Below are 16,604 nucleotides of genomic sequence, written 5' to 3'. Positions count from 1 at the left end.
TTTTCCCACAGAATGACGCCGGATCCTCTGAATTACTTTGGTGGACCATCCGTTGAAATACGGCTTATGCTACGTACATGCGTCAAGCAAAGGTTACCTTGGTCTATCCAGCTACTCGCTGTAGGTTAGTGCCAATGCATCTCGTCTACCGTGTTTGTCAAAGTTTGTGGAGTATTTTTGCTGAAATTGCCCGTCTTCTGATGGCAGTTCAGTCAGAGCCGGTTAATGAGGAGCCTGGGCCACTCCCTATTCCTCCCGTTATTTCCAAAACAGACCGGCTGAACAGCAGAGGGCGCCCGCGAGTGAGCCCTCAATGAATGGGAGTGAATGGAGCTCAACGGCTAAAAACGAAAAGTTAAAATAGTTTCTAATCACTCGCCCAGAACGTTTCTTTTCATTTTCTTTAGTTTCTTAAATAGAAAGTAAAAGGATGTGTTTCACAAAAAAAGGAAACTCACCGATATGTTTCCTTTTTTCTACAGTTTCGGGCAGCCGGAGGCGGGCTTTACTGCTAGAGCGTGATGATTGACGGGCGAGCCAAGCAGCTCATTGGCTGTTAACGCTCACTGACGTCATGAGCGTACATGAGGCGCCGTTTTAAACTCTTATAGCTCGAGTTTAAAAGCTCTTAAAAATATAACAGCGGCGTTAAAATGTTTTATGATATTCACTGCTCAGGAAATGATCGCATTCTTTTACATTAAAAATGGTTAAGCATTTATAAACTGATTTTGCTCAAATGCTCCATATCAACCCATTCATTTTGGACTCACTCGGGAGCGCCCTCTAGCGTTTGAGAAAACTTCTCTGGTTCAGTGCACTGCAGCTCACATGTAGCAATGCTTGTATTTCGCTTCCTCGATGACCTTGTAATTCAGAGGGAAAATGTACCAGTTTTGGAGCATTTTAGTTTGCTACAGGGCACGAGAGGAGCGCTTACCTAAAACGCTGTCCATTCTCCCCACAGAGAATCAGCTTTCCTCATGCGGGTGTGATGACACAACTTCAGAGGTCACTCAAGTCGTTTTTTTATTGCTAAAAAATAAATGAATAAAAATAAAAGTGATTCCTTTGCTTAAGTGACACTGTGTGTCTCTGTTCTTGAACCGAGTCTTTGGTGCTGAAAGAGTGAGAAAATTATAGTGGCATATAAAGTTTGGAATACTTTAGCTCCTGCCCTCTGCTCATCACACATACAGAGACATGAGCTCCTGACATTGTGACTGTAAGGCGTGGCCACGAATTAATATATTGAGGCCACAAGTTAAGTTTCTTATATTTCGTTTTCACAGTATTTGTGGCCTCCTTGTGGCGTCCTGCCAGTGATGTGCTGCTGTAGGGCTGCGGGGGGCGTGGCCATGCAAATCGGTAGGATAGAGACTTTACTATATTCTTAACTTGTTGCTGTGGACGCTACAGATGCAGCAATGTTGGCCCACCTGTTCCGTGTTGTGTTGTGGGGTAGTTGGGTAAGTTCCCACTATAAAGGAAAATTATGTGGTTGGAAGCAACTTCCTAAGGGGAATCAGTTGGCACTGAGTGGTGGTTTTTGCTACCTGCTCAATAAAAGAGCATTATCCTTTAAACTGCAGTGTTTTCCCCATCTTTACAATATTGTAAATTGTGGTCTCAATATATTCGTTTGTGTTAATGCTCATGCGTGGCCTACTGTCCGGCATCGCCTGTATGCGCCATCACACGCTGGTTTACCGCATTTTTTATTTTTTTAGGGCAGTTGTGGGCTGGAGGTTAGGGAAGCACCCCTGTGACCGGAAGGTTGCCGGTTCGATCCCCTCTGCTGACAGTCCATAACTGAGGTACTCTTGAGCAAGGCACCTAACCCCCAATTGCTCCCCGGGTGCCGTGGATAGGGCTGGCCACTGCTCCGGGCAGGTGTGCTCACTGCCCCCTAGTGTGCATGTATGTGGGTGTTTCACTGCACGAATGGGTTAAATGCAGAGGTCTAATTCCACAGCGTGCAAAACACAGTGACAAATGGTTCTAGAATCAATTCATTTATTTATTTACAAAACAATCACTGTCACCTCAGAGCTCTGTACCACTAGTCAGTATACATGTCAGTGTGTTTAATAGCATAATAATTCAAGAATTCTGCTGCCCCACCCTACAAACAGAAGTACTGGTATCAGAATACTAGCTTTGCTATTACTGGGTATCACATGGCAGCGTCGCTCTTCTCTGGATGTTGGTAGAGTAGAAACTTACGGTAACTGACCGCGGTCGTCGTTGCCCCTCTACAGTGGTGTTTACGGTAGTCAGCGCCGCAGACGTCACTTCTGCTTTCTTTCAGCTAGGCGAGCGTCGCAGGGCATGGCGGACAGCGGGCTGTTGGAGTCGGTTTTGCGGCTTGTGGAGAAGGTAGACGGCGGCGTTGACAGTCAGGATGTGGCAGGCGGTCTCAGCGTGGACCACCAAGTGGTGGTCGGGGCGGTGAAGAGCCTGCAGGCGCTTGGAGAGGTGAGTTTTCCCTCCGGCTCTGAAGGGAGATGCTAGGCTAACCGGAGTGCCCTCGCTCCTGCTGGACTGATGCAACAGCGGCGCAAATATGATCCACGAGCTTTTACTCATTAAACCATGGGCAGTGTGCGCTTTGGACGCGAGGGATACTGGACACTGGGTATGTGTCACCCGGCGTTAACTGTGCCAACTGTGAAAAGTGTTTGCTGCTCAATGAATGACGGCGGTTTGTATTTTAAGCAGATTTACAAGTCATCTCCAGCGGCGTCAGTATGAGAGAGTGACGTCGTATGTTATATACATTCACCACAAATAGCTAATCAGCCAATCACATGGCCGCAACCCACTGCATCTAGGCATGTAGAGGTGGTCAATCCAACTTTCTGAAGTGCAGGCCGAGCATCAGAATGAGCTCACGGATGCTCTTGTGTTTGAATGCACCAGTTCCACCCTGTGGAGGAGGGATGGGAGTAGCGAATGCTTGTGTACTGTTATGTTTTGTGACCGCAGTAACCTGCCACTTGCATCCAGCTTATCTCTTTATCTGATATCTACAGGTTATAGAGGCGACACAGCGATCCTCCAAGCACTGGGAGGTGACTGGAGAGGGAAATGAGATACTTGAGCAGGGAAGCCATGAGGCCAGAGTTTTTAAAGCCATCCCAGAAGAGGGTCTGCCCCAGAGCGAGCTCATGGTGAGAAAGGGGAAAAACGTGTTTAAGCATTTGTGACATTTGCAGTTGGCTCCTTTACCTGGGCTGTCTAGGTTCACTTGACCATGATTCTGAAAAGTCTGGGGAGCATTCAGCCTTTTTCACCCTCAGATTCCCACATCTGCGAAGTATATTGGTACAATTCAATTCGTAATGCATGCTGAAGTAAAAGTTCCCATATTGCATTTATATATCAGAGGGCTTCAAATCAGGACCTTGAATCTAGTTTTGGTTCCAAATTTTGTGATCAAACTATTGATGTAACTTATTAGACACCTAGTGTTGTACCTACCAGCAATCACCAAATCCAGGACTGGAAACTGGATTCAAGGTCCTGGTTTAAAAACCTCTGAAATGTTCTTAAGGAAGTACAGTTTAGAAGCAATCTTATCAAAGAATCCATTCAAAAAGTAAACAATGTTTGCATGTTTTATATTAATAACAAGACAAAATTTAAAAATGAAACATTGCTACATCTGTTGTAAATGTGCCTATTTCACCTTCTCCAACAGTGATGCTGCAGTATAAGGCTGGATGATATGGAGGAAATAATATCAGAATACTCAAACATTGTTATAATACACTATACGCATCACAGTATTTTGACAGAGACAAAATATGCCAGTAGTGCCACATTCAAATTTTTGAATATAATGATTATTATTTAATCATTTTACATATTGCACTGCACTAAATTCAGTTAAGCAGGACTGATTATGTTCTCTTTCCAATGAAACATGCAGTCGTTTGTTCTTTAAATACTGGCGATGACCGTGATAAGCTCAGTGTGGTACAGAAGCCCCTAAGGGGCCGTAGTTTAAAAAAAAAAGTTAATGACATCACGTTCTCTCACAAAATATATGCTTATCAGACAGCAAGCATATGTAGGACCAGAGGTGCCCCACCACATTGCCTACATTAGAGCTTTGTTTTTAACATGGCTAACTTTAAAAGCTGTTTTTCCATCTACACCCGTCTATGCTGAGTTTATTCATCAGGTGCTCTCTACAGTCTCTGTAAATGTAGCTTTTACTGTACGAGGACACTCGATCTCCGTTTGTTTGCGCTCACTAACATCACAATCATGTTTGATTTTGAGAAGCGACACTGTCTTTATATTTCAATCCAAGATCACAGTAAAATTCAGTGAGCTGCTACATTTCTGAGCTTAAGCAAAGCACAGCTTCTGCAAACGAATGCAAACCGTTGCATTGTAATGCAAAACACTTGCGGGGGAACACAAGGTCATTACCTTTATTTATTTATGTATGTATGTATGTATTTATTTATTTATTTTATTTTATTTTATTTAAGCCACGGCCCCTTAGGGGCTCCATAGTGGTGAGGGAGGTCCCAGTGGTGTCAAATACATTTCCGCAATGCATGCTGGGTACTGTAGTGAGGGAACACTGAAGGAGGGTATAAAACATGAACTCTGTCAAACTGAGGAAAGGCTGAGAAACACCGTGCTGCGCCTCAGAGTACTAGATAATGGGGTATTTAATGATAGTTCTAGGCTGGAGTCCTCCTTTAAGTACTTGTAACTTAAATGTGCTTCTTGTCCTCTAGAAACTTCCCAGTGGTAAAGTGGGCTTCAGTAAGGCTATGTCCAACAAATGGATTCGTCTGGATAAAGGTCATGAAGGAGGACCTCGTGTTTTCAGAACGGTGGGTTTCTGTATTAATGTACAGTTCAAGTAAATTGAAGAGTCTTATTCTTATGGTCGTTGAGACGCTTTTGCCCGTGTTTTTCTGTTGCTGTCCTGCAGGTGGACAGCATTGAGGACGCTGTGAGGGAGAAGCTGCAGCAGGTGAAGAAAGGCCAGTCTTCTCAGCTGGAGGAGAAGGAGAAGAACGAGCTGAAGAAGCGAAAACTGCTCACAGAAGTGTAAGAAGTGCATTTGTTGTTTTACAGCTGGTTATTGTAGCTTTTAAACCAACATCTTTAATAGAAATGTTTTCAGGGAGCCTTCAGGATCATTGTGTAAAACAGAGGTGCTCATCTCTGGTCTTGGAGGATTGGTGTCTAAGTTGGGGGAAAAAACTCGCTCCGTTGTTGGTTTTAGTCGGTTTAATTTATATTACTTATCGCAAGTCAGAGAAACCGAGTCAATCGAGTTGTTTCAGTGAAATTAAGTGAGTTCTCAGATTTAGTTCATAATTTTGTGTTGTTTTTACCCCTGGGCTACGTTCAGCTCTGCTCTGCAGTTAAGTCTAGCCAAGTTTTTGTTAGCTGTAAGTTCCCAATGAACCTGCTGAGCATGATTCTGCAGCAGCTCAGTAGCAAAGAAATAATTCAATGAAATAACCTAAACCTAATAAATTAAGTTGAAAAGAACAGAAAATTCGTGCATATCACTCAGTCTTAAAAGCTACTTTTAAACAGTTGCATGGGATGACTTGACATGGCATTTTTAAAGAAATCCAACATTTATTTTTGGGTAATACTTAATAGATAATAAGTAATGTTAATTCCAATGTGCTCAGATAATTTTAGTGTAGTTTACTTGAAGTTGTGAAGTACATAATCAAGTATCTTAACTACTTAACACAGTTGTGTTGGCAGTAACATTTTAAAGTAGATAATATATATAATTTTCGAGTGTATTACAGTTTGGTGGTTCTCCTACTCGAACACAGCCACTTAAACTTGCAATTAACAGAGTTAAGTGGAATTGTGAGTTGAGTCAGGTGTGTTTCAGAAGGGGAACTGCGAGGGTCATTACCAAACTGAGCAGGACACCGGCCCTCCAGAGCTATGCACCTCTTACCTAAAGCAAAATTACATCAAAACCATTGGATGTATTGCCACTTCTTCATATTATTAAATAAACCATGGACATTTCCAGAGGCTGTGGTGATTATTATGGAAAGTTTATGCATTTGGGATCTGATTGCAAAGGAGTGTAGTACTGAGAGGGTCATGTTTTACTTTATCGGTGCTATGTTTTTACATCCTAGGGCCAGCAGATGGCACTAAATGCTAGCTTAAATGGCACTCATTCTTTTTTTAGTACAAAATCCACACATGCAGTTCAGTTGAAAGCGTCTGCACAATTCTGTGCATTTCAGTTTTTGTTTGTGTGGGTCACATCATGTTCAGCAAAGGCTTAAAAAAAAAATCAGAAAACTGGCCTAAATAATGTCCATGGACAATTTGAATGCCACCTGTTTACAAAGGAGCATGTTTATTTGTGAATTTGCACAATAGATGCCCCCCCAGAATGTCATATAATGCTATAGACACCTCCTTTTGTATAGACGTGTCATTCATTAAGTATTGAGATCCTAGAAAAATAAAAACAAAAACCCCACAAGAAATAATTGAATCACAGTTAATTGGAATGGCAGGTTTAAGTTGTTTTAAGTAAGAGATGCTGCTGTTGACGTTGCTTTTGTTGTTAGTACTAAGCAATAACCTCAGTAGGCAATTTAAATGAATATTAATGAAATGTCAATAATGTTTTGAAATATAATAAAGTAAAAGTACGTACAGTGCATAGCTGAAAATTTAAGGTGTCTAGCTGTAGAGACCAGCATGCTTGTTGTACATGACTTGTATGACCAGTCTGGACCACTCAGAATGTAAAGTCACATTTATAAATATTTTGTCAAACAGAAATGATATATATAAGCGTTCGCTGCATTAAGCTAGGAGAGATTTCAGCAATAGCCAAGTCATTTGGATCAAGTGGCATTAAGATAAATACAAATGAGATTTAATGTACTACAAAAAAAAAACGTGTTATGTCATATGTACTTTTTAACCTTTGCAGCAATTTACAAATGGGTTGCACTGTGCTTTAGCTTAGCCGCTTGATTCTGTGGCTGCTGCACGCATCCTTATTTCTAGTGTGATTTTCTTTAGCTTTAAGAGAGCAGCAATGTTTATATTCATTATGAAAAGCAGAGTAGAGATAGTCCAGCCCTTCTGGCCTTAGTAAATGCTATTGTGTGTGTGTAGGTGTGGCCTGAATGGCTGGGCTCCAGCCGAGGAGCTTTGGCCAGCATTAGTGAATCATTTTTTAATATCACAAATGGATGTGGCATCGTGCACATTAGGGGTCGCAAGGGTTCAGACATGTAGCCTAGCCGATTGCTCTGTAGATCCAGTTTGTTCACATGATAACTGATCACTGTCTTACATCAGTGCTCTGTCTTTGAGCTAAACCCCTCTCAAAGGAATGAGGATTGAGCTTTGTATGCGCTGTCTGATGTGCAATTTTAGGATTAGGAGGCTTAGCAGGACATTTTCTGATGTTTATTGGAACCATTTGGGTTTTCCTGTTTTTATCATGTTCTGAACTCTTTGAGGATTGACTCTAATGTTGATGATCTCATAGGTTCCATATAGAGTTCAGATGCAGTACTGTGCAAAAGCCAGAGACCACCCTTCATTTATTTAATTTCCAGTTAAAACGGCCATCAAGTGTTCATGAGTTGTTCTTTATCAGGAGATTTTTCAGAGGGGATTAAATATAAAATAATCCACTTGCATAAGGAAGAATATAATAAATGAAAAAACAGGAGTTTCCAAAACTGGAGTTCAAAAATTATTAGAAGATGCAGAGAAAATGGGACTCCTGAGAAACCATGCAAGTAAGTAGACCATCTGAACTGACACCATCAAGTTAACAGCACTTGAAGCTTTTATCTTTGAAAGTCTTAGAAAATCAAGCTCCACTCTTGCTTCAGATCTGAAAACATTCACAGCTGTTTCTGCCCATCTTTGTTCTGTGAAAGAAGCCAAATTTGCAAGTCAACTCAGAGAAGTGTGGTTGGATAGTGTAGTGGGTAACACCTCTGCCTTCTACGCTGTAGACTGGGGTTCAATGCCCACCTGTGTAAGCACCCTACACTATACCAATAAGAGTCCTTGGGCAAGACTCCTAACACCGCCTTCGCCTACCTGTGTAAAATGATCAAACTGTAAGTCGCTCTGGACACAGCGTCTGCCAAATGCCATAAATGTAAATGTAAGAAGCTGCTGGTGTTCTGACCACCCCAGAGTCCAGATCTCAACATCACTGAATGTGTTTACTTGGATTATGAGAAGAGGAAAATGCCGCTAAGTTCTAAGACTAAACTTGGGAGGTGTGAAAAATATCCCTGGAGGTTTCTTTATAAAACTGAAAGCACGTCAACCGAAAAGAATCGGAGCTGGGATAAAAGCCAGAATGGACACAGAAGTATTTAAGAATTATATTATTTGTAGTTGTTTTGTAAATTTTCCATTTTGTGTGGAAATTAAGTAAATCAAGGGTTATCTCTGACTTTTGTACTGTAACTTATTGTGACTTAATAAACCTCAGGTTTTTACATACACCTTCGGTAGGTATTCTGAATGTCTTAAATAGGATGACGGAAAGACTTCAGGAGCTTTAAAATTTCCTAAACATACTCTTAGGTGGATATTTGACGTTGGAAAACCAAATGAGCTTCATCTAGGCAGAAAATGTGTGCTCATTGCGATGGGAGTCTCACCAATTTCCACCAATAGGACAGTGCGTGAGCAAGTTTCTCCGTAGTAAGCTTATTGGAAATTTTTAGGAAAACACTGATTGAAATCAGCTTCAGGTTTCAGGGTAAATGTTTGTGATGTTTCCTGTTTGTTGATTTCAGTACAGTTAAGTCCTACTGGATCACCAAGGGCAGCAACTTCAGCACCACCATCACCAAACAGGAGACAGAACTGACTCCAGAGATGATCGCCAGGTGAGCCGCCACCTCACGTGCACTCACAAGGTCCCGTTACACCACAATGTTCAAGGCTGTTATGATAGTATGAGACCCTTTCTGCTGATTACTTTTTAAACGGGGGATGTCATCAGATTAATGGAAATTAATTTTCATAGAATTTAATACAAACTAACCACCCATATTATATCAATCCCTTACCCTGCTTAGCCCTGTTGTGATGTGAAGTCATGAATGAACTTCATTACTCAATGATGCTTGTATTGTCCTCAGTGTCTTTGCATTTTGCTGTTTGGTGCACTGCTAAGTCATTTGAAGATGTTCTATGCTGGACTGAGCAGAGTAGCTGACCATTGTTTGATAATAGCAGTATTGAAAGGGAAAAAAACATTTGGTATAATTCAAACTAGTGTGTTATAGAACAATGAATTATAGAGAAATCATCCGGATTTCTTTAGGATACTGGTAATAGGGTCCATGATGTCTTTGGTGCAGGCATAGCTGTTTGAGAATTAGAATCTAGAACCATTTGTCTGTGTTCACACTGTGAAATCAGACCTCTGCATTTAACCCATCTGTGCAGTGAAACACCTACATACATGCACACTAGTGAACACACACACTTGACCGGAGCAGTAGGCAGCCCTATCCACGGCACCCGGGGAGCAATTGGGGGGGTTAGGTGTCTTGCTCAAGGGCACTTCAGTCATGGACTGTCAGCCAAGGGGATCGAACCGGCAACCTTCCGTTCACAGGGCCGATTCACTAACCTCCAGCCCAATGCAATCCAAAATGAGCAATGAACTTAAACATGTTTTTAGGATTTTATATATAATATTTATAATGGTAAAATAAATACATTTCGTTGGAGACCATTTTTGCCTTACAGCACCCTTTTTGTATCTTCCCCATTAAAAAAAAATATATTTTAAGTCAAAGATTTCATGATCAAGGAATGCATTTGTAACCATTTCATGTAATAAAAATGTTTAGTTCTTATTCAATTCTGACTCTTGCGTTTCTCTAGAATGGCATATTTCACATCACAGCACTGTAAATGACACTGTTTACATTTTAACCATTAATTATGTAGAAATTTAGAAAAATTAATGTAATTGCTTATTTATTTATTTGTTTACTTGTTTATTCTTTTACATTTGTTTTTATGTCCTTTGTGAAAGTGGTTCTCACTTGGATCTCACTCGGATCTCACTCATCTGTTTTTTCCACAAACACCTGCTCATTGTCCGTTCACATTTAGGCTAATTGCAGACTCATCATGTTTGTCCTGGCTGGACGTTGCCCTGAACTCAACTTTACCCAGTATGCCACTGTACAGGGCTGACCATGGATGTGTCCAGGCCAGCCTGTTCCAAAACGTGATGGGCTGGATTGGGTCATTAACTTGTCAAATTAAAAAGACACCGCCAGTTCTAATGTCACGACAGACCATTTGGCAGCTTTTGATTGCAGCTGTTGCTCAAACCTGATCTAATACGAGCTCACGGGCGCCGCCCATAAGCGTGAAGTAAGACTCTCTGTGTGGGAGCTGCTGCTCTTGGTTGTACGTGAAGCAGTGTTAAAGGTTTAACTGAAATTCAGGTCTGACACGTGTATAAATATATTTATTTGTTGCAGTGGAAGCTGGAGGGAGAAGAAGTTTAAGCCCTATAACTTTGAGGCGATGGGTGTGGCTCCAGACTCTGGCCACCTGCACCCTCTGATGAAGGTGCGGACACAGTTCAGACAGATCTTCTTGGAGATGGGGTCAGTTCCTTTTACCTCTCGCAGCTCTCATTCATTTTGCACCGTTTATCTTCTGATGCATGCAGTGAAGCCCAAAAACAGTCCTTCAAACAAGGAATTTTTTTCCCACTCCAGTTAATTTGAGAACTGGAATTTTCAGCAGTAAATGCAGCTCTGTTCAAGTCGTCAGTTGTGTCTGATTTATTTATTGTGGTCTTTTTTGACATTCATGAAATCTCATAGAGAATTGCTGTGTGCCTCCTGTTGTAGGTTCACCGAGATGCCCACCAATAACTTTATCGAGAGCTCTTTCTGGAACTTTGACTCTCTTTTCCAACCCCAGCAGCATCCGGCTAGAGACCAGCACGACACTTTCTTTCTGTCCGGTAAGAAACCTCAACCTCTTTGACTGTGTTTAAATAATGACGATGAGGATTTGTTATAGGGCTGCATAACATGGACATAAAATGTAATATTTAATAAAAACCTGGATATCATGGTAATGATATAAGTAGTGATAAATTTTGAGTAAAATAACGTACCTCTGACTAGGGTGTTTTTGCCACATAAACAGAAATCTAACCTCTCCTTTAAGCAGATAACAAAAATAATTGCACCACCATTTCACCACATATAATAAACTAATATAATGAAATATCAGTAGGTGCTTATTTCAGAACTGCAGCACATTATTGTACAATGTAAGACTGAAAAACAGTCAACGTTACCTAAATAGCTTTTTCGATAAGGGCACAAAAACAAATTAATATTATTTTTTATTTTGTTTTTTAAGTCTAGAAAAACAAGAAATGTAATTCCTAAAAAATATAGTTGCTATCACCGCTTCACACAACACTGAGAGTGAGAATGGTCTTTGTATAAGGTATTTTACTGGCTAGTATTTCAGGGCAGAAAAGCTTTTGAGCTGTGCATGTGTGTTTTGTGGTTGGCTGTTTAGCTGAATGCTAACTTGCTCTATAGAGAGCAGGAGAGCAGGGTTCAATCCCAGCACAGGGAAACACTTGTTTGGCTTGTAGCGCTGCGCTCCGCCAATGTAATTACATCGCTCTCACTCTGCATGTTGGGTAACATGATCTGACATCAGAGACCTAGACAGTGTGTTTATCACAGAAAGTTGTATTGCGTTAAGGATTAAAAAATATCAGCCACCCCTAATTTGCTAATTGATAACTTGCTAATTCGATACTTGTTTGAGGTGTTAAACTTTGTCTCGTGTTTCAGATCCAGCACTGGCTCATGAGTTTCCCCCAGACTACCTGGAAAGGGTGAAAAAGGTCCACTCTGAAGGAGGTTTTGGGTCACAGGGGTAAGCTGCTTGCTACACACACACACACACACACAGACCAAAGAATAAACAGTCTTTAGTAGAACACACATATTTACTCTTTCTTTGTCTGGTTCAGATACAAGTATGACTGGAAGATTGAAGAAGCTCAGAAGAACATCCTCCGCACACACACCACAGCTGTGAGCGCACGTATGCTCTACAAACTAGCACAGCAGGTAATCACATACACTCTGTCTTATGCTTAGGCTCGTCTGTTCATGGAATTGCACCACAGCTTATTAAAACGCTTGTGCCATGATGGGAAGTTTAGATGTTGATTTGTCTGCCTCCTCATTCAGGAAAAGTTTACACCAGTGAAGTACTTCTCTATTGACCGAGTGTTCCGCAATGAGACCCTGGACGCCACTCACCTGGCTGAGTTTCATCAAATAGAGGGTGTGGTGGCTGACTATGGCCTTACCCTGGGCGACCTAATGGGGGTTCTACACCAGTTCTTTACTAAACTGGGTGAGGTTTCCTCTCCTTCCTTATTCTCTCCAGTTGGCTGCACATTAAATATCAAGGAGAAATTCATAGAATTCTATCAGTCTGTCCATCAACTTGTTTAGCTGCAGTGTTGGCTTTTAGGTAAGCTGTCAGGTCCCAAGCTTTTTATTCAGCATAATGAAGCACATTGAAGCTGTATACTTGTGTTCAAATGATGCTGCGCAAAGTTGTTTATTATTAGTATTACTTTTTTTTTCAGGAATCACTAAATTGCGCTTCAAGCCTGCTTACAACCCTTACACTGAACCCAGCATGGAAGTGTTCAGTTATCATGAAGGTAAGCACAAGTGGAAGTAGAGGACACTGATGTGGGCTTTGTGGTGGGTAAATATCAGATTTTTTTTTTCGTGTGCATAAAAGCTGCTGATTCATAAACATTCATAAAATGTAAAATAAAAGATGGTTTTAGATCCACCTAGATTAGCATTATGAGAAAAGAGCAGTATTTGTAGTGGACTAAAAATACAGTAAAATTAGTAAAAAAAAAAATTAGTTTTATCACAGCAGCCCAGCGTCACTTAAACTTTCCCCTTTTCTCAAGTAAAATGAACACATCATAGTAAAGATTTCAAATACTAAAATATCAAATCTAAACATCTATCTGTCCTGTGTGTATGTATGTATGTATGTATGTATGTATGTATGTATGTATGTATGTATGTATGTATGTATGTGTGTATGTGTGTGATTTTTTTTTATATATATAAAATCACACACATACATACACTCTTATATAGTATGTATATATAACACTAATAGTATGTGATTACATCTTTCACTTATATTAAAAATCAAATTGAGTCTTGATCTCATAATCACCTCTTTTACTTGTTCATTCTTCCTCCTATTGTTCTCCCATTGGGTTCATGCACTCTTAGGGCTGAAGAAATGGGTGGAGGTCGGTAACTCTGGGGTTTTCAGGCCTGAAATGCTGCTGCCTATGGGTTTGCCAGAGGAAGTGTCTGTCATTGCCTGGGGGCTGTCCTTAGAGCGGTAAGTGGATGTCCAGCTCTGGCAACCATTGGTATTGCTGTAACTGAGTTCATTGCTTCATTGATTCTCTACATCAGTCCTGCAGTTTTAAAGTTCAAGGGAGCACAAAGTAAATAGTAAAAATATCTGTGTGACGCCAGCTAGTTAGCCCTCTATGGTTATGTTTTGCTTGGTTCGTGGATTTTGTGCAGTACGTGTCTTTGACTCAGCGAGACCATGGAAAACATGTTTTTGTTGAAGCTGCATGGGTGACAAACCACGTCAACCTTGTGATTGATTATGAAACCCGTGCATTACTGTATGTAATTATTATTTTTACAGTGTGCAAGTCAAATTATGAGCCTTGAGGTTATTTAGCTGCCTCATTGAATTTTGACACTTTTCAAACAGGACGCAGTCCCTCCAGTGACCTTGTGCTTGCCCTGTGCTAGTATTGCTTCTGCCTGTGTCTGCCAGCCGGGCAAGGGTCTGGATCACATCTGGTTCCTTCCAGCTGTGCATGTGTCCACACAGCCCCAAACATTCCTACTGTTTGCCCTACTTTTTGAAATACTTTAGGCTGGGATTATGTTTGCTTATAGCTGACTTAAATGATAAGAATATAATCCAGGACATATTACTTACTTAATTTATTTGTTTGACCTACAGTAGATTAGGAGTTACTTTAAAGCTGTAGCAAACTTTTTTTTTTTTTTTTTCATTTGCAGCGATGGGGTGGGGGGAGTACTCTAAAAGGCTAAGTGTAGTGATTGATTTGACATATATGGACATGCAAAGTTACTGTTGTGTCTGTTTTTGACTCTATTTCTTGCCCAATAATTTATAAGCCATTTCTTTGAGACCTCAGCAGGTTCGTGAAGGCAAAAAATCATAAACCACCTTTCGTTTTTTTTTTTTTTTTCTTTTCTTCAGTCAAAACGGCCATGAAGTACAAGTTATTCATATGTATAGCCAACAGAGAATTACACAGCCTCAACGTGTGTGTGTGTGTGTGTGTGTGTGTGTGTGTGTGTGCATATAAATAAATGGTACAGCTAGCCTTTGCCGTTATTACAGCTATGATATAGCTTTTTGGGAGGCTTGCTTTCAGGGTTTATTTTTATTTATTTATTTATTTATTTATTTATATATTTTTAAAGAAATCTGGAGGCTTTTTCTTCCACACTTCGTTGCAGTTCCTGCTTCTCCCAATCTGAGTAATTCCAAACACATTCAGTGATGCTGAGGTCTGGACTCTGGGGTGGTCAGTCCATCAGGTCTTTAGGAGTCCCATTTACTCTGCATCTTTTAACTCCAGCTCCAACTCGTTTTTGACATTTTCCTTTGACTTTCTACTTCCTTATGCAAGTGAAAAAGTATGCCTCCTGAAACATGAATTGACTGGAAATTAAATAAATGAAGGGTGGTCTCTGACTTTTAGGGTCATTTTTAATGAAATCTACACTCTTTCTTTCTCCCACAGGCCCACCATGATCAAGTATGGCATCAACAACATCCGTGAGCTAGTGGGGCACAAAGTGAACCTGCAGATGGTTTATGACAGTCCAGTGTGCCGCCTGGACTCTTAAGTTGTACTCAGAGACCCTTAAAGGCAGGCTACCAGCCAAAAATAAGCCTGTCCCATCAGGACCCTTTCATTTTCAGACCTCACGGATTTGTCAAAGCATTCTGGATTGGTCCACATTGTTATGCTCCATGTAAGAATCTCCAATAACGCACACTCTACTCTGTGCTCTGTCCATGTCTCAGTGATAAAGGGTCAGACAGTAGAGTTGAGAGAAAATGTGGAGGTGGATGCTTGTCTTTTTATGCAGGATGGTGTATTTCTATTGTTACGGCATGCTTCTGGTTAGCTGGAACTGGCGGCTATAAAATAGTCATTTTATCCTAATACAGGTGGACTGTTCGAATCAAAAGATCTGCGTGTTTTCTGAGCTAGTGTTACAACTCACTAGTTTAGTTCAAACCTATCGGTTGGGACTTTCAGCAGTCTGTTTCATTTATTACTGACCAAGCCATTATATTTAATGTTCTTCTGCTGTCGTGTATCACAGAAAACGTTTTCCTTCCGGCTTATCTTCACAACTCAAAATGCAACTGAACCATCTTAAAGGGAATTATTCTGACTGTAGAAATGATAAATTAAATAATTGAAATGATCAGTGGTTGGTGACCCTTGATTTTATTTTAATGCTGTTGTGCATTTTAAATCTGGTTTGCTCATCTACAGAGTGTAACAGGAGCTACATTTCCTGGGGAAATTATAAGTGATAAAATGAAAATGCATAAAAAAGTGATTTTTGCTGGCCAAGAGCTTTCATCACATTAGCAGCATAAATGCTTGGTATATTTACATTATTTCCTGAAAAAAGAAATGTACACAGTTTTGGTTTATGGATAAATTGGCCTGTCACACATTAGTTCTCTGCTGTATTGCTGTTTGAGCACTTTGCATTTTAAAAGACTGGCCTTTGCTGGACATCTCTCTCCCCTGCTAGAAAAACCAGCGTGACTGGTCGCCAGCAAAGCCGGCAAGTGTTGTTTTGGGTGCTGGTTTATTATGGACGTTATGTTGATCATTACCTTAACCAGGGGGTCGGCAACATGCGGCTCCTCTGCTTCCCTGTTGCGGCTCCACAGCAGGATTATTTTTTTTTGTTTGTTTGTTTTTTAATTTTTTTTAGGTAAAAACAAAATAATCCTCCTTTGCAGTGAAATAAAGCTCTGCTGATCGTTCAACACGGTTTTATGAAAAAACAATCTTAAACGCTGAAGTTAATGTAGCCAGTATCTGCTAATTAACCAACCTGAAGACTGGCATGCAAAGCAGTCTCTCCTGGCTAGTAGCTAATGAAACTTTAAGACGGAAGTTCAGTAATTTGGACAAAAATGGACGTATAAGCACTCCGCTGGTTTCCTGATACGTTTGATCTGCAACAAGAAACTGACACTAAAACCTCACGAAGCTGTAGTCCGCTTCACATTCGCCAGCTTCTTGTTTGAATTTTCCTGTTCCACCTTAAATGGTGCAGCAGTTACATTCTGGCGCCCCAGGCACCATTTAAGGTGGAATGGGAAAATTTAAAAGAGTAGTTGACTTCTGCCTCGTAAGAAGTCAAATG

General features: G+C 40.7%; 1 protein-coding gene across 1 annotated transcript; it reads left to right on the top strand.

Moving 5' to 3' along the window:
* The first annotated feature begins 2,273 nt into the window (after window positions 1-2,273).
* On the top strand, window positions 2,274-15,644 carry farsa (phenylalanyl-tRNA synthetase subunit alpha). Its single transcript, XM_017705654.2, has 13 exons — window positions 2,274-2,478; window positions 3,036-3,173; window positions 4,761-4,859; window positions 4,961-5,079; window positions 8,814-8,906; window positions 10,527-10,655; window positions 10,905-11,020; window positions 11,877-11,961; window positions 12,059-12,158; window positions 12,282-12,450; window positions 12,689-12,766; window positions 13,368-13,482; window positions 14,945-15,644. Exons 1-13 carry the CDS (start codon window positions 2,332-2,334, stop codon window positions 15,048-15,050), a joined length of 1,494 nt encoding a protein of 497 aa, XP_017561143.1. The 5' UTR covers window positions 2,274-2,331; the 3' UTR covers window positions 15,051-15,644.
* Window positions 15,645-16,604: the final 960 nt, after the last annotated feature.

The sequence above is a fragment of the Pygocentrus nattereri genome, chromosome 14 (assembly GCF_015220715.1).
Source record: "Pygocentrus nattereri isolate fPygNat1 chromosome 14, fPygNat1.pri, whole genome shotgun sequence".
In the NCBI taxonomy this organism is placed as follows: domain Eukaryota; kingdom Metazoa; phylum Chordata; class Actinopteri; order Characiformes; family Serrasalmidae; genus Pygocentrus; species Pygocentrus nattereri.
The sequence above is the reverse complement of the archived record's forward strand: the minus strand, read 5'-3'. Positions and strand labels throughout refer to the sequence as shown.

Coding starts and splice junctions, on each gene's coding strand:
- farsa (XM_017705654.2), top strand. CDS start 2,332: ATGGCGGACAGCGGGCTGTTGGAGTCGGTTTTGCGGCTTGTGGAGAAG. Junction 5,080..8,813: donor CGAAAACTGCTCACAGAAGT/GTAAGAAGTGCA, acceptor TGTTGATTTCAG/TACAGTTAAGTCCTACTGGA. Junction 8,907..10,526: donor ACTCCAGAGATGATCGCCAG/GTGAGCCGCCAC, acceptor TATTTGTTGCAG/TGGAAGCTGGAGGGAGAAGA.